A 25,695-nucleotide genomic window follows, 5' to 3' on the forward strand; every position below is an offset into this window, starting at 1 on the left:
TTTTTATATTGATAATTTAGATACGCCTGTTCTGACTCCAAATAGAGAATCAAGAAAGGAATTTTTCTGTCAAATAAAAAAAAAATCACAAAAAATCAGTTAGGCTAGTTCTGCAATAAGGGGACGACTTATAAGTATGCAGTTCGCCGTATTACACTTCACCGTGAAATGTTGTATCGGAAATATATGGCCGTATATTAAAGACGGCTCAACTTCTTTGGGTCGTATAGTATTGACATACAATTCATGTCTAAATAAAACACGGTTCTTGTCAGTTTACACTTTACAGGAAGCCAGCAGAAAACAGATTTTGAAAATAGCCGATATATTGGATTATTTATTAGGTTAGGTTAGGTTTTCATTCTTGAATAATTCATGAATTTTGCCAAAATCAGCGATGAAAATTGGATTAATGTTTATATTGAATCTAATAAAATTGGAGATCTTATGGTGTTATAGTATACGATTATCTCTTTCCCATATATAGCTCATAGCGAACTGTGCCATGGTGAAATGTTTTACGTACAATTTACGTGTAACCCTCTAAACTATGCCGCCAAAAAGTTTCTTGACTAAACAGAAATTAAAATACTAATTTTGAATGGTTCAGCATCCAAATAAGTAAAGAATTCTACGATCTCTACATACAGTCCAGCTATGCAAGATGGAGTGCAGGGATATCTATATAGATTTGGAAAGAGTTACAATTAGTTTCAATAGTGAGGGATGCGAAGATTACAGACTATAAGAAAACCAGGTCTTATATGAGGCAGGTGGTAAATACGAGTACCAATGACGCCGTTATACTGTGAATTTTTGAATGATTATTTACTGAACCTATTGGGTTTTCTTTTAATTAGTATGATACAGGCTTTAGCCGTCGTGGTGCAAACGGGCAATGGTATTTTTTGCAACTGGCGTCGGACCGGAGGTGGTAGGCAGCCCGCGGTCGAAATCAGAGCAAGCGCGTATCAAACTGTTAATGGAAAACCTACCAGTCTCTTTTTGACAGCTGGCCCGTCGACTCGACACCGGCCGCAACGCCATTCGCCACTTCGCCACTCGGCCACCATCCAAAGCTCAAGTGAAAGAGAGTTGCGACTTTCGATCCGGTCCGGCGCGCTTTTTCGGCGATACCACCATTTCATTTTATTTTTATCCAAACACAGACAGCTGTTAATAATACAATACTGTGCCGATTGAGTTCCATATTTTAAATTTGTCCGCCGGTCGACCGTATAATAATATTGTGTCCGCTATATAATAATTATTATTTTCAAATTTAGAACACCGGTAAAAGTTCGAAATAAAAGAGAACGAAACCTCCAAATAACGAAGTTTTCCGCTGTAAAGTTAAGTGTTGTCATTGATTAAAAAAAAAGTGCGAATTTTCGGGGAATAAAAACGTGCGAAAAATGTAAATTATAACTGAATTGTAATAAAATATTGTTCGCGTAATATTCTCAACGAGAAGTTCGCTGAGAAGATGTTCTCAATTAAATAAAATAATGCATAGTAAACAACAATAAACAAGTGAACGTTTTTCGATTGTAATGTTCCGCTGAACTGCATTCGATCTGTGAAATTTTCAAGGAATTTTTAGGAAATACATCGCTCGCTGAAGTGAAGTGTAACGTATGTTTGCTTTAATTACTTAACTTAAATTTCTGTACTGTCTAATTGAAGTATTGTTAAAAATATGAAATCTCCCCATGAATGGTATTTGGTATAGACAAATTGGGTGTCTAAAGGGTTTGTTTATAAAATCAATTATATCGAGAAAACTAATCAAAAAGGGCCAAGTAGTTATTTGAAGCTTTTAATTTTAAAGTAGAGTAATTTTATAATAATTGTATCTACAGTCCAACGTTAATTCTATTATTAGTCGTATTCTAAAAACAACACTTTTGGCAAAACGGAATTTAAAAAAAATCAGGTCCTTAATTTTAATGAACGTACGGTTTTATAGAACCTACTAGGAATATCAGGTTTCTGTTATGAAAAGGTTAAATTGGGTCTGTAAGAAGACAGTAATAGTGTATTATCAATTTTCGACAAAATTGGATTTAAGACACACTGACTGTATGTATGTTTTTGAAGTTATTTTATCAGTTTCGTCATAATATAATATTTTTCACTTACTCTCCTACCAAAAAGTTGTTGTCACTTCATCACAATAAAAAAAACCTTTTCACACTTAAACTTTAGCTGGGACGCTGACCATGATATTATAAACAATTTTAATCCTAGAATAACTAATTTTTGGGATAGTACGCCTTTTTGACTTAGTAAACACGAAGTGTGGTTTAGTTTAGTGTTTATTGACAGTGTAGTCGAAACATGATACGTATTATTTATAATTTATAGTATCAAATTTAGTTTTAATTAAATTACGATTTATAATATTATAATAATTATTCGATAGTAGAAAAATTGCATGCATATGTTATATTTTTTAATGGTATATGATTTATAGCAATTCTAATTATAATAATATATTAGTAAAACACGGACATTCTGACATTTGGAAATTTATGATTTTGGCATTCTGGTTTTCGGACATTCTGACATTTGGAAATTTATGATAATAAAATATAGGCATGTATATATTATTAAAAATGCGTCCTTGTATTATCCCCCTTCCTCTCCTAAATTTGCATCCCTACAAATGACAAATTGTTAGTTATGCTAATTTATTGTTATCATCATTTTAATTACCCCACTCTCGTTCTGAAAAAGGAGGGGGGAGAATAATATTATAAGGAAGATAATAATTCAGCAGGGATTTCACAAATGCATATTATAATATATGTATCTAAACCATACAGAAATAAATAAAAGAGTGGATTGATTAATTTAAATATTTATATAATATATTTAAATGACATTTTAAAAATGGATACAGATTGTGTACGACATAAATTTCAATTGTTGGCACACGTATTAATTAACTGCACAACTAATGTTGGTAAATATTTATTATAATATGTGTAAGATTAATCCAAGATAACTATAATTATTTTGTAGAGAAGACGTAGTGAATTTTTATTTTACCATACTTTAGACATACTCTATATATACTCCTACCTACAATACCTACAATACTCCTCCTATATCAAAACAATCTGATAATCACGTTTTCCATTGTCTGACTATAATTCTAAAATATTTTGATAAATACTTTATGAAGAAATGAATATAATATAAGCAACCCTTATTTATATGACAATTCTGTAAGTATTGATTTTTTACAACGTTTTTTCTTAGCTCGTATTATTATTTGTCCGGTGGTTCTTCGTCCGGTACAAATTTTGCAATCGATTTTTAACTAACTTCCCGACTAGTTATACATTTGAAACTTTTAGAATATATCAGAACACAATGTCAATGCATTTTTTTTAAATACTTTTAGCCATCTTTAAGTAGAATTGAATTCATTTTCAGTTAATTCTGTTTTGTACGTTTCGGAAAAAAATCGTTAAAAGCAATATTTACTACTCACTATTTTTGGTTGCTAAGTGGTTCCTAGCAACTAAATTATTAATATATACGTGCGTTACTATGGAAATCAATATGAAATATCAAAATGACATTTCCGTATTCTATAATATTTATTCAGTATTTCTATCAAGTACAATAAAAGGTTTTTATTAATTCATAGAATTGTCAAGTTTATATGATTCAACAGAAAATTTGAATACGTGGTATATAAAAAGTTCTTTTTATCTTGTAATTATTTGAATATTGATTTAACTTTGGAATTCCTTTTTATTTCATTAACTAAGTTTTAATTACAATAAAAATAGTTTTGTAAAAACTACTTTATATATTATTATATTTGTAATTTCGTATTAACTATAATTTTCATAAAACTATTAATTCACTTACGAAACATATTTAAAACAAGGCACGTCCGTTATCACTACTTAACATACATATAGGCTGTCATTTAACATGTTATGCACATATGTAGTATTACTACAGAGCGTTGGATTATGTTTGCAAAATATCTAAACCATGGTGATATGGTGAAATGATAAGAGTAGTATTTATATTATTACTATTAAGGAATAAAATAACACCGTGTTAATGTCACAGTAAGAAACAAATGTGATGAAACAATTGAATTCTATTTCTGGCAACACAAAAACAAACTAATTTCTTTCACTATTACAGTAATTTTAGCAGCCTGTATTAGCTATGTAGATAGGTACGAAAATAGTAAGTATATCATTCTTTCTTGAAGAGAAGAAAATTTTGGTTACTATTATTGTGTTATTTAACACTATGTTAAATTGAAAAACGCAAATCGCAGCCGAAAATTTATTTTTATTTTTCTCTTTTCGTAAACTCGTTTATAATTACTATGAAGAAACCGTTTGGTAACAGCGATCGATATTTGATTTCTTAATTAGGTATAGCGGCATATAGGGCTGCCACAAAACATTTTTTTAAAGATAAATTATTTTAATAATTTATGATATTTTTATTCTAGTCTAATTTAATCTAATTTAGAAGGTTTGCCTGTGTAATTATTGTGTTGTTCAAATTTTATTTATTTTTACATATTTATTGTGAAAATTACAAATTACTAATTTAAGACGTTCACAACATGGCATTTAGGCCACGCGGCTTAAACGTTGTGGGTCCAAGGTTCGAATCCTGGGTCTGACAAGTACACGTCATATTATTTTTCAATTTGTGTATGAGTCGGAGTATGGACCTAATAGATTGAGTAAGTGGCTGACATCCATTTCTCGTAAAAACAAAATCTGTTAATACACACTTCCACTCTGTGGAGTCCCATATGATCCTATTAGGATCGGACATGGTCGAAAGAAAAAAAGAATATATCTGAAGTGTTTTCAAATTATGTGCTGAATAATAATTTAATATTTCTAAATTTAATCTTGTGTGGTATCGAATAAAAAACAATATAATAATATTATAATAATAAAATATTATTATAATATGTTCAAACACGTTTTTCTCATACGCTTTTCTTACGTCTAGTTCCTTAATTGTTATAGTTAAATAATTGAATTTTCTTTCTTTATCTTATAATTAAGAAACATCTTCATCAGAACCTTTAGTCCCATATGATCTTGTTAGGATTGGACATGGTCGAATCAATGAATGAAACAGTAGAAAAGTGTAAATACAAAAAAATATTAATTATATACAAAAAAGTAGACCGAATGAACTAAGCAGGCCTTATTTTAAGAATTTATAAAACAATGCCCACCTATACCCATCCTTACGTATATGGAATATGTCAATATCCGAAGTGATTTGGTTGAATAGACTTGTTGACCTCCCAAATGGCATTACCAATGGCAGGTTAGTTCTGCACCTTGGGAGAACAAACATCGGATGCCGTCGATTCCTAAGATAATTATCAGAGACACACAAGCCAATACCACCAAGAATGGCTGAGTTTCCGTATAAGTCGGAAAAAATATGTAGCTTAATAAAGATCCTCCTTTCAATCACCAGATGTCATTTAAAATTAATCCATAGATTTAGCCAATATAAGAAAATGACGAAATAATTACTATGAAGTTGATAGTGTTAATAATTAATATTTAGGTTTAATAATTATGGAACTATGTATAACCGCGGTCGATTTACTCATATGTCCAATGCAGGCAATTTACATATTATACAGTAATTTTATTATTATAATATTTTTCCGTCAATTTCTATAGTTACTTAGATAATTTCACTAATTATGATATTATATTAAATACATTATTTCCATATAATAATAGGATAATCACCATGATCGATTTCCTCTACTAAGAAGAAAACATATTCAGTACAGTCATGTAGGACATTTTAATAAGGTTGTGTGTTTGTTAATAATTTCCATTTTTTTTATAAAATAACGTTAGTTTTGATTACTTCTTTTGTGACTTGTACTTGTACTTCTCTGTTACGCTCCAGCATTGGAGCAGAGGAAAAGCATACAGTCACACCACATCATTCGATCTATCGCCACGTTTCGTGGCTACCGCTATGTGAGATCTATAGGGCATATCTTACTTTGTAGCACTGCTGTGAGAGGATCGGCCACGTCTATGGATTCCTTGATCATACTCTGTCGGTCTCTGCATCCTGTGATAACCAAATGCCGTATGGCTATGGAAGTGGCATTTTAATAGGGCCTAAACTCCAAAGGTTTCATCTTTTGAGCTTTAAGATAGGACGTCTCTATTGATTTTTAGGAGTACACTGGTACGACCGTGTTACAAATATTCGATTTCATAAACTTTTGAACGTTAATTCTCAACGAATGATAATACAATCACGAAGAGGTTCGATTTGTTTATATTATTTTTAAATGCGTCTCAATCTTGATCAACCGTATTGAAATTTAGATTAAATGTATTTTATTGGACTTTAGATAAAGCACTAACGTCTTATGTGTGCTTTTTTTTGTTTGAAAATAGTGGTTAAACAATGTACCTACAACAACACGCCTCGCTCTTGAGTCCAGTAGGGCACCATATTTTTTTTCTTTTTTCTTATAAGTATATTTCTACGGTACAACCATTCACCAATATATAGGTACTTACATACACTAATGATTGTATCTATTTCAAATATCCTGAACTTTTATTTATTAATTAAAAAATATTGCGTAGTACCATTTTGTACGTAATATTTTGACAAAATACCAACAAGCTATCGAGAATAGCGTTACAAAAAAGAAAAAGCTTTTATTGAGTACTTGATAACTTTATCGTGTAAGCTTGAAGTATTAACATATTTCAGGCTCCCTATCAAATAGCTTTACGTTAGTTAACTTAATCTAAGCTTCAACGATTACACACACAGCCTTTAAAACCACTACAATACTAAAAATAAATTATCAGGTGATATAACATACACTATACAGTATTGAAATGTGTATAGCATTTATTAATCAATGATTTTGATATCAACACTACATCATGTAACTTTCAAAGAATTAGTTTCTTTTCAAGCGTTAAATTACGGTGCTTGAGTCATAACATCGTGAAATGTATTAACATAAATTCACTTTCCGGCCAACCGACACCCACCTGATGCTCATAACAAGACAGCTTACCTACTTTACCATATTAAGAAAATGAGAGTAAATCATATTAAATACTATTACAGAAATGATGATATGTAAATTGATCATGTTTTATATACGTATAATTTGATATACTTATATGCTACGTTCTCACGTTTCCGATAGGTATATAAATATAATATTTATATAATCCAATAATATTTTTAAGATGATTTGAACGATATAATATCCACGAATCTTAAAGCAATTCTTGAGCTGTATGTCAGACAACGCATACAAACGATATCACACGATTTTGTGTACTATTTTTTTTATGTGAATAAATAATGCTATATCGATAAACATGCAGGTAAAAATTCTGTTCTTGTTTTATAATATATTTGGCAATTCCGGATGCCAAAAATGTATTCAGTTACTTTTTTAATAATATATTTTATACCTCAATATTTGCGATTTTTTCCTAAATTTATGTATTGTGTAGAATTTTAATCTTCTAATACAATATTCGTAGGTTGAAAAGATTTTTTTGTATTTGTACATTGTCCTATTAGGATCGGACATGGTCGAAAAAAAGAAAGAAGAAAGTTTGATATACCTACATATTGTTTCAAGATACCGAAAGAAAAAACAGTGGCAGCTAAAACTGATTACTGTATGTACTGAAACAGTAAACACTCATTAATTGTTAGAATTGTATTCTTGTACGACACTTTAACTGTACTAATTAACTAAGTTTAAGCTAGTTTATTATCTTGAATTTATTTAAACCTCAAAACACCTCAATTATTATAAATGCACCTTTCGGTATGGCAGAATTTTTAATAGATTTCGTTGGTTTTGGTAATGGCCTCGAAGTAGTCATTTGGTATACCTACAACAAAGCTTTACTGATTGAAAGTGTTTGGGTAATTTCTCGATGTTTCAAAATAAAACTTACAAATAAATCGTGAATTTTTTCAAATAACTTCAGTTGATAAAGTTACTTATGACTTACACAAATTGTTTCATAAAGTAGCTATTCAATAAAAATGAAAGGTCACCTTGAATGGTCAAGTATGTAGGTCCATAATGCGACACAGTACAGTTGAGTTTCTTTCTTTTTAACAATATTAAACGATTTTATATTATTAACTAGCTTTCATAATAATTTCATAAGACCAAATAAGATTATCACTGTATTTTTCTACTAATTAATTAAAAAAAATATGTTAAATTTACCTTTTGGTATAAAATATAATATGTGTATATATTATAATAAATTATATTTTGGTATTGGGGTAATATTAAGTAAGTCGATTTTTTATCGAAAATGACCTTTTAAAACTAATTAAATAATTTTAATAGCCGTTGAATGATATAAATCTGCCAATCTATGTAGTACGGATAAAATAACACAAGTCAATATTTTTGTGAAAACTAAATACTTTTGGTAGCACAGTACAATGTGTTTTATTAAAAATCTATTAAAAATACAGTAATTAAGTAAAATAGGTGTAATTTCGTATTCAGTATAAGTTGACTGAGGGTTGTTTTACTTAATCTAATATACTAAATAATAGAAAATGAGTTGATAATAGCGTATTATGTATGTATATCGACAACTTATTTAATTTAGTTTTAATAACCTATTTCTTTTATTCAACGAATAATTCACAAGGTTATTGTTCGACCATGTCCGATCCTAATAGGATCATATGGGCCTCCATAAAGTGGAGGTTTGTATTAACAGATTTTTGTTTTTACGAGAAACGGATGTCAGCCACTTGCCCAACCTATTAGAGGTCCATACTCTGACTCATACACAAATTGAAAAACAATATGTGTACTTGCCAGACCAGGATTCGAACGACGAAATTCGCGTCAAATTCGAATTCGACGCTTAAGCCGCGCGGCCATCGTGCGTGTGATTATTATATTGGATATAAATAATTTGAAAACATCTCATACATATATATCTTCTTCTTCTTCTTTCTCGGCACTACATCCCGGGGCGGGATTTGGCCTCCTCTACAATTGTCCTCCACACGCTCCTTTCCCTGGCTGCTCCTCTCCAGTCTCCAGCCCTCCTCATCTTTCTCCAGTCCTCTTCGATACAGTCAGCCCACCTCTTCAGTGGTCTGCCCCTAGACCGTTTCCACTGTGGGATCCACTTGGTCATGATTTTTGGCGTCCTGTGCTAAGGCATTCTCTCAATGTGTCCAGCCCACCTTACGTCGCTATAGGATTGGTTTCCCGAATATCCGTTTTTGTCAAAATCGACCTTTTAATGCAGAATATTTTTTGTATCTAAACGGACTAGAATCATCCATTTCTTTAAATCACTTTGTAATGGTAATGAATACATCATTCATATACTGTGAAAATAACTATTTAAATACCTCCATGTATTTAAATATAGGATTATGAAAAAAAAATTTCGTCTCCTGAATATTTGGTCTATTCGGGAAACCAATCCTACAGCGACGCTTAGTCTTTGGGATCGACAGAATTTCACCACCGTTTCATGTTTTATTAACTCTACTAACTCGTGGTTCATTTTTATCCTGTAACTTCCATTTTCCAATGTGGGCCCGAAAATTCTCCTGAGGATCTTTCTTTCGAATATGGCCAGTTTATGTTCTTCCCTTTGGATGAGGCACCATGTCTCACAGCCATAGGTAGCTACTGGTCGAATAACTGTTTTGTAGATAAGTAGTTTACTATTCTTGCTTAGGATTTTCGAACTCAGTAGACCCTTACAGGCGTAGAAGCACTTATTAGCATACATACCTATATATATATATACTTACCAGAAAAAAATATTCGTGTGTCGTATTTTTTTTTTCAAAAAAAAAGTAATTTTTCAAGTGGGTAGGTACATGCATAAGATGTTTTCAAATTATATATGTTTAATTTAGTTTCATTTATGCACATTTGTCTCTAACAAGAGTATTTAAACATTCATTATTAAATTTATAAAAAGTGCTCTTTCATAAAGTTGATATTTTCGACTAACGTAGTTTTTCACATCACAGAATGTTATGTTGGTTTTTATAAATTCCGAATTGAATTTAAAAGTCAAAACATTATAACGCAGATCTTAAGTTGACACTGTTCACTGACACAACGTGCAAAGAAAAGTTATCATCTATGACGATAGTGTATTTGCAAAGAGTTTATTATTGATTAACGTTTAATCGTACCTAATAAATTAGTGAGTAAAGATTTTATTCTTTTAATCTATCTATCTATTTTATTTAAAGTTAGAAACTTTAAAACCACAGAATAGATTAATAAATACAATTTTTCCTAAGAAAATGAACTATACATTAGAGATGTGCAATTGTGTGTGTTGCAACATTCAAATACACCAATATTGAATGACCGTAAGTGCATAAACCGAGAGCAGTTGTCAGAACGTAGGAGAAGCGTATTCTTGACATGTATTTAAGTTTATCTCATTCTTCCACACTCGAGATCGGTTGCCTGTTACTCCTCACCGTAAGGTATTTCAGTTCCCATTAATTCTGAGTTCCCTGTTTAAAACTCTTCTGATTTCTTAGTTCACATAATGTTTTTTAAAAGTTGAAAGTGTAATAATTAATTTAGAATTTATTCTTGATTACTTTCTCACTACTGAGGGTCACAAGATACACGCACGCTTTATATGTAACTATTTATTTCTGATTGACTTAGACTAAAAGTCCCGAAAGCGGATATCCTCATTTTCTAAACCACCGTACTGGGGGATCTTTCTATGGATTACCTTCTATCAAAACCTGGTACCATATGCCCGAAAACCTGAAAAACGTGCCTGAGCCAGACAGATTCGTTGAAATTTTCAGTGGCTTCTATAATTACATATTCTAAGAAAGATTATTTTATCCTTTTGCGAATATTACATTCTATTTCTGTTTACAATTGAAACGTTGCTGTATTTATATACTTACACATTTTATTATTAATGCCGACGTGTAAATGGAAATCATCCAGTTGTATTGATGACTAGATAGTGATCATCAGAGAATAAGTACATATTTCAAATAAAAATGGTTGTTTTGCAAATGACCTGTCACTTTATATTTCAATATAACTTTTGACACAACAAGCCGGTTCTATATTTGAAATTCAATTACAATTACACCAATGACTGTCTGGTATAAAAAAAATACATGCGTATTATTAATAAAGGTTTCATTATTATATATAAACTGCACGCAAGAATACGTTTTGTATAAACTGTACCTGTTTATTATATATTATTATTATATTGGACGAAATTGTATCGGAAATGTGAAAGCAAAGCAAAGGCAGTGGAGTGTAAGAAGTCGATTGGACTGGTCCAACGGCCTATCAATGTCCGAGATTCGCATAATTTACTCATTTTCGATTTCGATTTTTAAACTATCCGACTGTTGACATTCTTAAAAACACTCATTGACCAATCGTCTGCTGAGTTTTTAAATTTAGAAGATCGCCGGTTTTGAAATATTTTATTAAACCGTTTATTTTATTGAACGAATAATTCACAAGGTTTGATAATGTAAATTATTACCAAGTCTAAGTACGTGACGTCCCTAGACAAAATGCCGCCCCCAGGCAGCGCCAAAATGCCTTCCCGTTTTTTATACAGTATTTTTATCATCCTATCATGACTCCAATACCTAAGAAATGTGTTGTATGTATACATTACTAACAACATATACTTATACCTACCTCTAAATTTAATTTAAATACCATCTCTACTTCAATAGACAATATTGTGAGTTTCGACGGTTTCAGATACATTTAAAAATACACCTTATAATTTTGAAAACTCGCGAGTGACTGGCCAAAATATTTGGATAAATTAATTAGGTACCTACCTATAATCAGCAAATCTGCATGTGTCATTGCTGGTAATCAAGAACGTGAAGTTTAAGGACCTAGTTAAACCTTTTATGTTAATTGATAAATTTGGTTTCCAACCAGTAAGCTGATTTTTTTAATAGAAAGATATTTCCGTTATTATTAAGTTTAAGTACTGATTTCTATATAGGTATGCCTTATGATTCTCCTCGATTTGCCGCCCTTCGAGTAACTGCCGCCCCCAAGTGACGCTCAATCTGCCTACCCCCACGGGACGTCACTGAGTCTAAATACGTGACGTCGGTTAATAATTAAAGCATTTAATTGATACCTATCATGATTTAATATACAAAAACCGATACCCAACATTGTGCCAGCGTTTCATATAAGAACTACTAGTTAAAATCGTCGTAGGATGTCCGTAGTTTAATAAATTAAAAAAGCACACTTGCGTGAATCCAGCGGTTACAAACCCATGTCCTGTCGGGTGTCGTATTTTTTTCTTTCTAAAAAAGATTTTTCTAGTGGGTATGTGAATGAGATATTTTCAAATTATGCATGATATCGACATGATGAAAACCTTTTACTAAAATAATATATTCTTAATATTTTATATATCTTATACATAACATGATATTTAGTAATTAAGTACAAATTCTGATCAATGAATGCATCACACATGCGTCAAATAAAAATTGTATACCAAAATTAATAAAAACATGTTATTAAAAACCACTAACGTATGACAGTTTTTTAAATAATTAGTATGTATCTACGTTAAACAAGATAAAGACAAATATATCATAATTCCGTAAATACATCATCGTCATAGATACGAGTTGATTTAACACTGTATAAGTATCGAGTCACATAATTATATTAACGTTATGGTAAAAAAGATTTTTTCTATTGGTTATAATATAACATATTCTCTCAGAAGTGTTTTCAAAATTATATATGTTCAATAAAAATAATGTTACATTCTTAATTCTTCTAAATTATTCGTTGAGTAAAAAAATAGTTAATCATTAGCAAGTTCAAGTAAGTTACAACAAAAACATCTTTCGGTTAGTAATTAAAGCATATTATAATCGCCGTCATTATTATATTATAACCGATATTATATCCGATATTATAACCGATCGCCAATACTTTGCTATAGGATTGGTTTGTCGAATATCCGTTTTTGTCGAAATCGACCTTTGAATGCAGAATGATTTTTTGTATGTAAATGGACCAGAACCACCCTTTTCTTTAAGTTGCTTTGTAATGAAAACATCATTCATATGCTGTAAAAATAACAATTTAAATACCTTCATGTATTTAAATATAGGATAATCACATTTGTTTTTCGTCTCCTGAACATTTGACATTTGGTCTATTAGACAAACCAATTCTACAGCGACGAATAGTAACTCAATTTGTGAAAGCGCTTTAGAAAGTATTGTAAGAGCCATTAGTTAAATTTTGTCGCAATTAGATAGGATACCTATAGCATTGTGTCAATGTGCGTGGGCGCGAAATTCGATTCATAAAAGATTTTTTCTATTGGTTATATATTTTCTCAGAAGTGTTTTCAAAAGTATGTATATTGTTTTAGATGTTATATGCTTACATTAAGGTCCTTGGCCGACTGTACAATCTTTCAGACATCTTTATTGTGAGCTCTCTGCCTCTAGTTGGTTACACTCAGCCTATTTACTAAAGCACACGGTCAAGAGACAGTCGGCTATCGTGGAATAGAAAAAAACATTAGATAATCCACGATACTTAAGGTGGACGTATTAAAAAAACTATTAAACTTATAAAGTTTATCATTCTACTACCAGATTCAGTATTCTATGAATAGGGAATCTATACATACAATTCTCTTTGATTAATTTTAGAAATTTAATCACCAAAATGATTATACAATTAATTGATTAATTTTTAATCTCTGTTCATGTATGAGGTTTATGCAACGGTTGTGAAATATTGTTATCATAATACTATAAAAGTGTATAGATTACATTGTTGTTTAAAAACTACATTCTTGGTTAATACACTAAAATGCATGTAGCAGTTCCGAGCACGTAACAGGTTAATTGGGTGTGACGCATAGATTTATGGTTTAGTTACTTACTGTAAAATTCATTGATTTCCTAAAAATGCGTACCAACAGAACCGTAAATAATATAAACCAGTTATGTTCATTTTGTAAAGAAATAAAATGTCAACTTTCATAATATACTTATTTATACACAAACAAATATGTGGGTATTATATATTTTTAAATTTAGATAAAAAAAATACCAAATTGTAATAATAATTAAGAGACAGTAAAGTACAGAGAACCATTGATTGACATCCCATGGGGGTAGGCAGGTCATGCGTTGTATAGGGGCGATACATTATAAAGGGTGGCGAATGAATGAACGAATACATTTTTTTGAGAGCAGTGGCGGTTTTAAATGAAGTAGACGATTAGGTCACTTCATTAAAAAATATATTTGAGAGTAGATTTTCGTGAAAATGCTGATTAGAAGTCTGCTTAAGGGTGGCACTTTAACCAGGTACGTCACTGATGAGAACACAACGAATAACGAGGAGTCAGTACGAAAATTTATTCTCATGTGGTGATTTCACTTATTCAGCAAAATTATTAAGACGGTACTTCAGTGAAACGGCAAATAATTTTCAACTATAGGTGCGACGAAATATCGGACTGGCTGGCAATCGGAGAGCGAAAGTCGAGCTGTGAACACGTCAATTTGTTTCGAGATGGCGACGGGAGTATTAATTATTAAACCGTGTAAAGGTGACTAAAAAACGTTACCCATTTACTTGAAAAAGAAAACATGTCAATGAATATATTATTATTATTATTAGTAATAGAACAATAAACATAACATTAAATGGACGCATGTTTCATTTTTTTTAAACATATTAAACAACATAAACAGTGGTCATTACAAATTATAAGTTTAAGACGTTCACAACATGACATTTAGAAACAAAGATATATAAATATAACAGTATTACATAAAAAAAGAGATATATTAGTAGAATAAATTAGATAGGTACAAGGAAGTACACCGGATGAGTTAAGCAGACCCTATTTTAAGAATTTATAAAACAACATCCACCTAAACTCATTATCACGTAGGTGGAATATATCAACACCCGAAGCAATTTCGTTGAACATAGTTATCGCTCTCCCAATTGGCATTACCAGTGGCAGGTTGGTTCTGCACCTTGGGAGAATAAACAACTGATGGTCTCTATTTCTAAGATAGTTATCAGGGACACACAGGTCAACACTGCCCAGAATGGCAGAGTTTTCATTTATACCTCGTATGACTTTTTATGACAAATTATGTTTTGTTCTGCACGCGTCATTTGCACAATCTTCGCGTCGCGTAGTCAAGATAGTTTTAGACTGTGTCCCAGCTGAAGTATAGCCTTAATATAGCAGAATCGTTTAATGTAACAAAGTGGTGACTATGATCACTTATTGAATTGAGTAAAATATATACGATTAAGTGTTTGGACTGGGTAGCAAGGGTGAATGGAGTTAAAGCAATGGAGATAGTTAGTCTCAGACAGGGGTAGCAGATACGCTTCTTGGAGGCGCCCGAGACCCACAATGGGTAAAGTTGACCGATGATGATGCAATTGAGTGACTTCTGTTTTAATTTCATTTTACACTTTAATATAAAACGAAGATTCGCTGAGGTGTAAATGCGACTTGAAGTAATAGACACGAAATTAATTTGTTATTTAACGATTTACGTAAAAGTTATAAACCAATAAAAATAACTCTGCTCCAAAATAATTTCGGGCGAAATGAGATTTTTAATAAAAATAAAACAGATTGTTACTGAAACTTAATTGTCTCTATATTTTAATATATTATTATTAATCTGACTACCATACTAATTACAACATAGCATTTGTTGTCCACACGGGGAACTCACACTGACCTAGCCGTAAAATTAAAAATTTTCGGGTTTTATTAGTTTTAATATTTTATAGGCAGATTTGTGGTCATTATTACACTAATAATTACAAGATAAAAATAACTTTTTATGTACAACATTTTTAAATTTTCTGTTGAATTATTATGCTCAATATGCTCAAACTTGCACTTGATATGAAGCAAATAAAAAACAAACAAACAAAATATATAGAATACTGAAATGTCATTTTGATTTCCATAGTAACGCAGGTATATATTATTAATTTAGTTGCTAGGACCACCCCCTTAGCAAACCAATAATAGTCTTTTACTCTTCACGGATTTTTCTGAATTAACTTTCCATACAAAACAGAATTAACTGAAAATGAATTCAATTCTGCTTAAAGATGGCTAAAAGTATTCAAAGAATGCATTGGCACCGTGTTCTGATATATTCTAAAAGTTTCAAATGTATAGCTAGTCGGTAAGTTAGTTAAAAATCGATTGCAAGATTTATACTTGGATACTGGATTTACACCGGAAAAACAAGAATACGAGCTAACAAAAACGTTGTAATAAAATAGATTATTACTGCAAGTCTATTGTCTCTAAATTTTATTATATTAGTTTTAATCTGACTTCTACACTAATTATTCCTAAAAGCATGTATTGTCCACACGGGGAACTCACACTGACGTAGCAGTACAATTAAAACTTTTCGGGTTTTATTAGTTTTCATATATTTTTATATGCGGATGCGTAGTTTATTATTACACTAAAAATCATATCATTTATAATAGATTTCATATAAGTTATAATATATTATTACGTACATCTATATTTTTTTTCAATATTAACTTATTTGAACAGAACATAAAAGGACACGTCATATTTATTTATATAAAAACATGATGTTTGATCACTTAACACACATTACTAGAGAAAAGCATATTAATACGATATGGGTTCTTTTCTATGCGAGAAGTATCGATTTGTATTATTCTCTCCTTTTGTCGATCCTAGCACCCCCTAATACAGTTTACCGTCATATTATGTCTTCCATGAGTTTTATTGGCACCTCCCAAAGAACTTGTAACGCTCATTTTAGTAATCACTGATCTAGACATTATGATATAGCGTAATACAGAGATGTCGAAACTAATTAGCCATTTTTTCTTACTTTCGCTAAGGCGTTTTAGAATAAATAAAATAATATTATGTTTTTCTCATTCAAACTGGGTCGCCGATTTAGTTATCGTAAGTTAGACATATATTTCTTTCTAGTTACACGTCTTTCAAGTATAATTCTGCATTATGCCCATATACATCTCCGACGTTAAAATAAAATTAAAAATATTCATATTTTATTAATAACCAGAGCTTAAGTGCGTAAGGCGCTGGCCTTCCACCCGAGAGTTCTGGGTTCGATGCCGCTGAGGACACAATACTTACGTGATTTTCTCAAAGCCTGGGTGTTTGTGATCAGAGCAAGTCAAGATTATTTTTATTTTCTAAAACTCTTTCTTTAAGCACTAAGGGGCATGGTTACTACATCAGTCCCGTGCAGCATCGCTTCGGGACAAGGAAGTATGACACTAAATTTTTTTTCATTCTGACACGTTTATAGCGTCATGGAAAGCGGCCGTGCACAAGCCACGGCTGCATATATATCGCGCGTCAAAAAAACTAATAAGTAACAACCACCTTATACGAAAAAGCAAGGACATGGTTATTAATAATTCTAAAAAAATAGTCTGAGTTTAGTTTAATAGAATCCTGCAATTGAAATTAAATTTATATGATAATACTGGTACATTGGTTACTTATTTTTTCAATGTATTATAAATTGTAACCCATATCAAAAAATAAATATATAATATCTACATCATAGCACACGGTGGCCAAGCGGCTAACACGTCGGGTTACAATGTCGTGGGTCCCAGATTCGAATCTTAGGTCTAGCAAATATACATATTATTTTTCAATATATGTTTTGAGTCAGGGCATGGTATGTGTCTATAGGTTGAGAGGGGGCAAACATCCATTTTTCGTAAAAAAAATCTGTCTATCAATGCACAAACCCCCTGGCCCATATAATGATCTTCTTAAGATCAGACATGGTCAAAAAAAATCAATATACTAGGATGCTATTGAAGATTAACTTGTATTAACTTTCTACTACATGTTTAGTTTTTAATGATAAGTCAGATTAGATTACATGATATCGTAATAGTTAACGGATGATCGGTGATTTAAAGATACCGTCTATTAATCAGTTGCATTTATAAGTAAATATATTATTTATGACTTGCCATTAATATCAGCTGAGAAAGTATATTTTTTTTTATCATAACCGAGCATCTTCAGTAGTAAACCCGTTTAATCATGAATCGAAGTAGGATGGCAATTATTGCAAATAAATCATGTTTGTCCGTAATTTCTCTCACTAATGTCTTGATACAGATCTCAATAATTATTATTAAGAATATTAGTAGATATTAGAAACAGACATTAATTACTATTTTGGAAAAATACTCACAGGAAATTAAAGTATTCAATCACCTTTCAAATCATTTCTCCCAATCTTCAGCCGATCAAATAATTGAATGGTACATTAAGACATATAATAATATATAGGTATATTATCGGCACCAACACAACAACACATTGTCCTAAGTAGTATCAGTATATACAAGGTTACAAGTAGAGCCTTAATCCATACCAGCGCGCTCCTAATAAATCAGCGTTTCTAAAATGGGTTCCGCGACAAAATAAAAAAATAACCCAGTGCACCAAATACTCTCAAATCAAATACGCCGTGGGTCCCAGGGTCGAATCCTGGATCTGGCAAGTACACATATTGTTTTTTAATTTGTGTCTGTCAGGGTATGGACTTAATAGGTTGAGTAAGTGGCTGATATCCATTTCTCGTAAAAAACAAAATCTGTTAATACAATAATCTCTACTCTGTGGAGGCACATATTGTGATGCTATTAGGATCGGACATGGTCGAAAGAAAAAAGAAGTTTCAATGTTGGATGCCAATTGTGGAGCAAAAGCGTTGAGACTTGTTAACAATAATTTAGGAACTTGGACTAAGAAGATATACTTAGCAACTTTTCAATGTATAGATTTAACTAGTATTTTTACAAATATTTTTCGATTGTGGCGCATTTCTATTAATTTCAAGTGTTGCGTTCAAAATGTATGTAGATACGTAATAAAGGGTTTCGTGATTAATGCAAGTTGGAAAACGTGGCGAAAAACATGATGCAATTATAGTTTTACAACTAATGCACTATGATAATATACCAACCTACTGTATTTATACAAAATTCGTAATATTCATTATAGTATAGTAGGTATCCAGTATAAAAAAGAATCTATGTACACGTAATTAAATAGGAAAATTATCATACTAAGACAATAGATTAAAAAATATATAATAGAATTATTAAGGCTATACCTCAGTTGAGGCATGGTCTAAAAAGATCGTGGCTAGGTGATGCGCGGATTGTGCAAATGATGCGTGCCGAACGAAATAGTCATATAAATCCAACATGCGTCCATTTAATGTTCTGTTTATTGTTCTATTAGTAACAATAATAATATATGCATTAACATGTTTTCTTTTTCAAGTAAATGGGTAACGTTTTTTAGTCATTTTTACACGATTTAAGAATTAATACCCCCGTCGCCACCACTAAACAAATTGACGTGTTCATAGCTCGACGTTCGCTCTCCGATTGCCAGCGAGTCCAAAAATTTGTATTACCTATAGTTGAAAATTATTTGCCGTTTCACTGAAGTAGCGTCTTAACCCAACAAAAAAAATATCAATCTCACAGGTGTTATCAAATATGGTAACCGCACGATAGACAGCGTTGTAAAATACCACACCTGTCTTAAGATGAGGTATTTTACTGTCTATATAAGGCAGTAGTAATTTTGACAGACTTGTTTACGGGAGATGGTTGTTAATCATTTGTTTAACCCACTGGTTTACTGGCCTGTGTATATAAAACGACATATGGACCGTCACTGATTTCAATTAGTATCTAAATAATCGTGTATAATAATTCTTTATGATTTACGATTGCTCACAACAGTCCGAATAATTCTGCGAGTTGGAATGGATTATGAACCACGTCCAAATAAAAATATGAAATAATATTTTTTGCTACTTGTTTTTTTATGTGCGTAATATTATTTATTGGACAACGTAATATGTTTTAGAGTAGTTGCATAATTAAACGAAAAATCTTGGGAGTATAACAATACGAAAAAGTGAAATATTTGTAACCTACCTAATATTTGTAATTGTATATTGTTTCAGAATTCCATCACGATGAAGATCCGGCCGTGGATGTTTTTGGCGGGATTTGCATTGCTCATTGCGCATGCCTGCCCCGGGACTGCGTTTCCGGTATGTAATCGCCAAATAATTTATATACATGCATTTTATACTATAATTTATATGGCAATGATTCATTAAACCCGACTAAAAATAGAAACAGAATAATGGGTCATTGGATGCGTTTGAAATTGCATATTTATCTAAGACCAGCTACACACAACGCTTTAGTTTATAAGAATATCCGACGATATGGTGCTCGACGGTGCTATCCGTGTCGATAATATATAGAATCAATGCATTTTGCAAAACCTGACTGCTTTGTATTAGGTTTCTGAAGCTGTCTAAATTACTTTTAAAGTAATTTCAAATATCATGTATTAATTGTAAAATTGTTTTACGTGTGGCCCTGATAAACGCAAATGATTTGAAGCATTACGCGGTTTCTTAAAATATTTATGGTTGAACGAAAATGTAATTGAATTAAAATTTACTTAAAATACGGAATCGAAAATGATATCGTATGTAGATATCATTAATATGAGTATCAAAATTTTCCACCTGATTCTGAAAGGACAATTTATAACCAACAGATCAGAAGATATACAAATGGGTTTCAAATACAGAACGGATTAATAAATTGAACCGAGATAGGCTATAAACACTACATTTTGAAGCAGGGTTTTGAATGTGTGAGTGTCCTATGAAAATTAATGACACATTATAGACGTATAATAGTGTGTGTTGCAGCCTCCAATGAGCGTCAGTGCATAAACTGAAAGCAGTTGTCATAACGAAGGACAAGCTTAGAATGACGTAATCTTGACACGTGTTTAAGTTTATCTCACATTCTTCCACACTCGAGATCAATTGTCTGTTACTCCACACCCGTGAGGTATTTTAGTTCCCATTAATTCTGTGTTTCCTGGTTTCAAATTTGACAATGAAGGATTTTTTTTTAAATTAACTAAGAATGATACGCTCACGATGGCTGAGCGCTTACCGGTGATTTCCGGATTCAAATTGCGAGTTTGGCAAATTCATTTTTTTAATGTGTGTTTCGACCCTGAGTATATTATATCTGATAGATTGAGTAAGTGGCTAACATCCATTTCTCGTAAAAACATTTTTTAAATACAACCTCCACTCCGTCGAGGCCCATGTGATCTTCTTAGAATCGACCATGGTTTAAAAATGATATCTCTGTGAAAAGTCTATAAAGCGGTATATTGTATGCATGTTGTAAGTTTGGGAATCATTCTCTTAGATAATAATTGAAATATAAATTTACTTTTCCAATATAAAAAAAAATAATTAGCGATTTCGCTCAGATTAGACCAACATTACTTTTTTAATTTTGCTGAAATTAGTAATCTGTTTTTTTTTTAAATTTTACTGCCGATAAGTGAATTTAGCAATTAAATTAAATCTAGTTTTCAAAGAGCAGTCAATTATGTCAATTAACCTTTAAAATTGCACTTTATGCAATTTATCGTATGCACACAAAAAAAACCATAAACTAATAATTACTGTGTAAAAAATCTTCTTTTGGGATGACCTTCTAATTATTTTAATACTGGCGTAGGAGAGATAGGCTAAATCGATTTATTATTTTTTACATAAGCTTTATGGTTGATAGACCCAATTTCGTAATTTATTTTTTCATCGTTATATTATTACGAAAATGGAATCATAAAACAATATAACAATTCAAATTAGTTTTTTGTATTAAATAATGCACGACGTGTAGTTATAGTGCCAATAAAATTTATAATACAATAATATTATATTAGATCGATACGATAGGTTAAATAAGCTTTTAAATCTTATCATTTATTTAAAAGCACGGTTAATTCATATTCGTATGATACATGGTATGTAAGCGTTTAGTAAAGAATGGCTATGAAAAAATATTCAGTGGGTTGATAACAATATTTTGTCCTATCATCAAAATCCTGCCCTAACATTGATGTGTAATGGATCTCTCTTGTCTTTCATTGTATACAACTATATATTCTTTTCTGTAATACCATAATAGGTGCTGAATTCTTCTTTTTTTCTGGTCAATTAAATATATATAATATATATATATACATAATTATATAACACCTCTAATAACGTCGCAATTTACTAGTAGTATCTATACACAACTGAAGCGTTAATATTAGAAATCGGCTTCAGTGGTTTGAATCAAAGTACCAATAATAAGCACTTACCTTGATTCCTAGCCAACGTCAGGATCTCTCCAAATGTCAGTACGTTAAAATTGTACTTGTTCATAATTTTTTCTAGTCGGTATGTTTATGGATTGTTTTCAAATTATGAATGTTCAATAAAAACATGTTACATTCTCACATCTTGTAAATTATTTATTGAATGAAAAAATGAAGTTTATTATCTTCATATAATTACGTATCTATTACTGTATTTCAAGTGGAACTTCACTGTTTGAAATCCATTTGTATTTTTACAAAATGACAATATACATAATATTAAATTAGAGATAAATTTATTAGCCAATAGTTTTTTTGGTTATCACACAATAAATTTGGCAATTTTAAAGAAACCAACGACTAAGAAATCAATCTAAAGAATTTAAAATTTTAGTTATGTGCTATCAAGGAAATCTTAACTCAATTGATAGGCTTATATATATATATATATATATATAATATTTATATATCGATTTGACTATGTAAAGAATAAAAAAAAATGATCCAGTGTAGTCTCCTTTCTTCGAAAACCCACATCATAAACCAATTTTAACATTAATAATATTCGATATACTCGTTTTTTATTTATTAGGAAAAACAGTAACTGTTAAAAGCTCTTTAAAAATATGCTCTTATCATTTGTGGGTAATTTTAAAAATATTTTACTTTATTACTATTGTAAACTATACCGTATATACGAGTTATAATTTTTTTTAAATATTTATTTAATATATTATTTATTACAATTAATAAATATGTATTGTCAACAAGAGCGGTTGGAAACGTAAATTGCATACCTTAATACACATAATAAAATATAAATCAGGTACGTAGATAAGTACATTTTTTTAATACTCGGAAATACTCAAAAGTTTTTTCACCGATTGCCTTGATGTTAAAAATTTCCGGTATGTACTCTAATACTAATTACCACACCTGCGTAGATCACGTGAGGCAAACAAATAAATAGAATAAATATGTATTTGTTTCTGAAATTACATTACAGGAAACCAAACCGAGGATATACTAAAATTAAAATCAATTAAATATAACGAAATATTGAATTGGCGAGGAGTGAATTAGCACATTTGACATAAATTAGAAGAAATTTTAATAATATCACTACGTACCTAATTATATATTATACGTATATACATCAGAATTTAAAAATATAACTGTTTTGTATGAAAAAGAATAACAGTTTTAAAGTAGGCATATGCCATAGATATGGTATATAAATGTTGTTATTGTTTTTATAGTTACCATATTCTATAATTTGAATATTTTGGTTAAAGTTATCGTCCTTCAAACATTTAAAATAATAATAAACACAAAGAATTTTTTTTCCATATAATATAAATAATGGTTCAATTGGAAACAAGACCTCATTTACAAAATTTTGTGTGGAGTTTATAAAATATTATAAAATAATATTTAAACGGTATCCAGTTAATAATTCTTTTATATCGTGATCTTAATACTACAACTAGTTAACTCGATTTTCGTTGTTTTTGAGATAGCAATTGAAAATGATTCTACATTTCCTTCTCTACGAAATGATAAAACTAGGTAAGTCAGAAGTTAATGGAAAAATTATTCATTTTGTATTTGAAAATATTAGATAACATTAAAACCATAAATGCATTAAATAAATACAATAAAATAACTACAATTTTTTTTCATTCAATAAAACATTATTTAATTGTACCCAATTAGATAAAGTACAACTATATAGGCCATTTTCATTTTAAATAATAATTATAGCCTAGATTTACGTTAATCAAGTTAAATTTAAATTTTATTTTCCCAACAATGACCAAATCAGACTTATCTAGATGTAGTATTGCGGTGATGATTTGTTATTTTAATTAATTTTTTGAATGATTGACTAGAAATTCACGAACAAATTTCGGACCACTATTCCTCCCCTGCATACTAAGAAAATATAATACTTTGAAATCAGTTATCACGTCATATAAAATTGTCGCTTAATCTATAAACACAATATGTGATTTAAGTTTAGTTTGAATAGAAGAACTGATAAATCTCCAGTCATAACATATTATTAAAATCAATGAAAGTAGTACAAAAGACATAATTATTTTTATTAAAATATTTATTTAGTTATGTTAATATGGGATTGAGCGCAAAGAGATTTTTAGATATCGTTAGCAACGAGAAAGTCACCAAAAGGCATTAAATTCGCTATCGAACCTGCAGCGCGGAAAAGAGATTAGTGCTACGTGTTCATCGCAAGTTTAAAATAATAAAGATGCACACTTTGTGAATTTTGCAGCCTGCGAACCGTGAAAGCTATCACGCACTTTGTCGCTTGGATAATATTAGTGTCTCAATGGACTTGACTTTGAAATTTTCATTCAGTTTTATTATATTTTTTTTTTATTATAATTTCATTAAATAAATAGTGCGTGAGGGGTATTGACATTTCAGATGAATGAATTTACTAAACAGAATAAAATAATACTACAGAGTGTTACAAAATATTGTTTTATCATCATTTATAATATGTATACGTGTGTTTTCTTATGTATTACGACAGTGGTTTTTAAACTTCTTTAATGTAGGGCGCCGTTAGTGTAAAAAAGTTAATAACGAGAGGGTTTTAAAAATAAATAATGTGTTTCCTATAAACCAGTATTATCAATTTCGACGTAAATATGGACCACGATATAAAAATATCAATATGCAGCCAAAAAAATTTGACTTAACATTTGAGAGTTATTCTAGGTTTTTTTTTTTTTTAATAAAAAGGAAATGACTGTCTACTATTGACGTCTTGTTTTTGTTATTTACTATTAAATAAACCTACTATTATTTTTAACATTACTGGTATTAAATTTATTAATTAAAATAAAATACAATATGTAGTGCTTTTGTCACATAATTAAATAATCAGGAACAGTTTGCTTGAAGATTTACACAATAATTATATAAAATTAATACTATCAACCGAAGGCATTCAATGAAATTTGAATTTATATATTACCTATAGTAGATATAAGTACCTGTTGTATTGTCTTCCATTTGAGTCGTATTTTTACGACCCACTGCATAGTGCCCGAAGATGCCGAAAGGCGAAACCCGGGGCGCAAAGAACGAGTAAAATGGAATAGTACAAAACTTAAATCAACTAAAAATTTCTTAAAAATTCTTTATTTAAAAATAAGTCGATTGTACGGAGAAGTTCTTGGTATATTGTCTTTAATTATTGTAGTTAAGTATTCATGTCATATTATAACAAAACCAAAATGTATTTCGTTAAAACAGATATCACTGAATA

At 30.5% G+C, this 25,695-nt stretch overlaps 1 protein-coding gene across 1 annotated transcript in view; it reads left to right on the forward strand.

The window, feature by feature from the left end:
• Positions 1-996: 996 nt before the first annotated feature.
• LOC147063878 (uncharacterized) overlaps positions 997-25,695 on the forward strand; it is a 185,191-nt gene continuing 160,492 nt past the window's right edge. The window contains exons 1-2 of the mRNA XM_085959049.1: positions 997-1,635; positions 20,164-20,253. Coding sequence (XP_085815175.1) covers positions 20,176-20,253 — 78 coding nt within the window. The 5' untranslated portion in view covers positions 997-1,635; positions 20,164-20,175. The remainder of the gene's footprint in view (positions 1,636-20,163; positions 20,254-25,695) is intronic.

This window comes from Rhyacophila brunnea, unplaced genomic scaffold (assembly GCF_057557595.1).
Source record: "Rhyacophila brunnea isolate RB1 unplaced genomic scaffold, BYU_Rbru_1.0 scaffold_8, whole genome shotgun sequence".
In the NCBI taxonomy this organism is placed as follows: domain Eukaryota; kingdom Metazoa; phylum Arthropoda; class Insecta; order Trichoptera; family Rhyacophilidae; genus Rhyacophila; species Rhyacophila brunnea.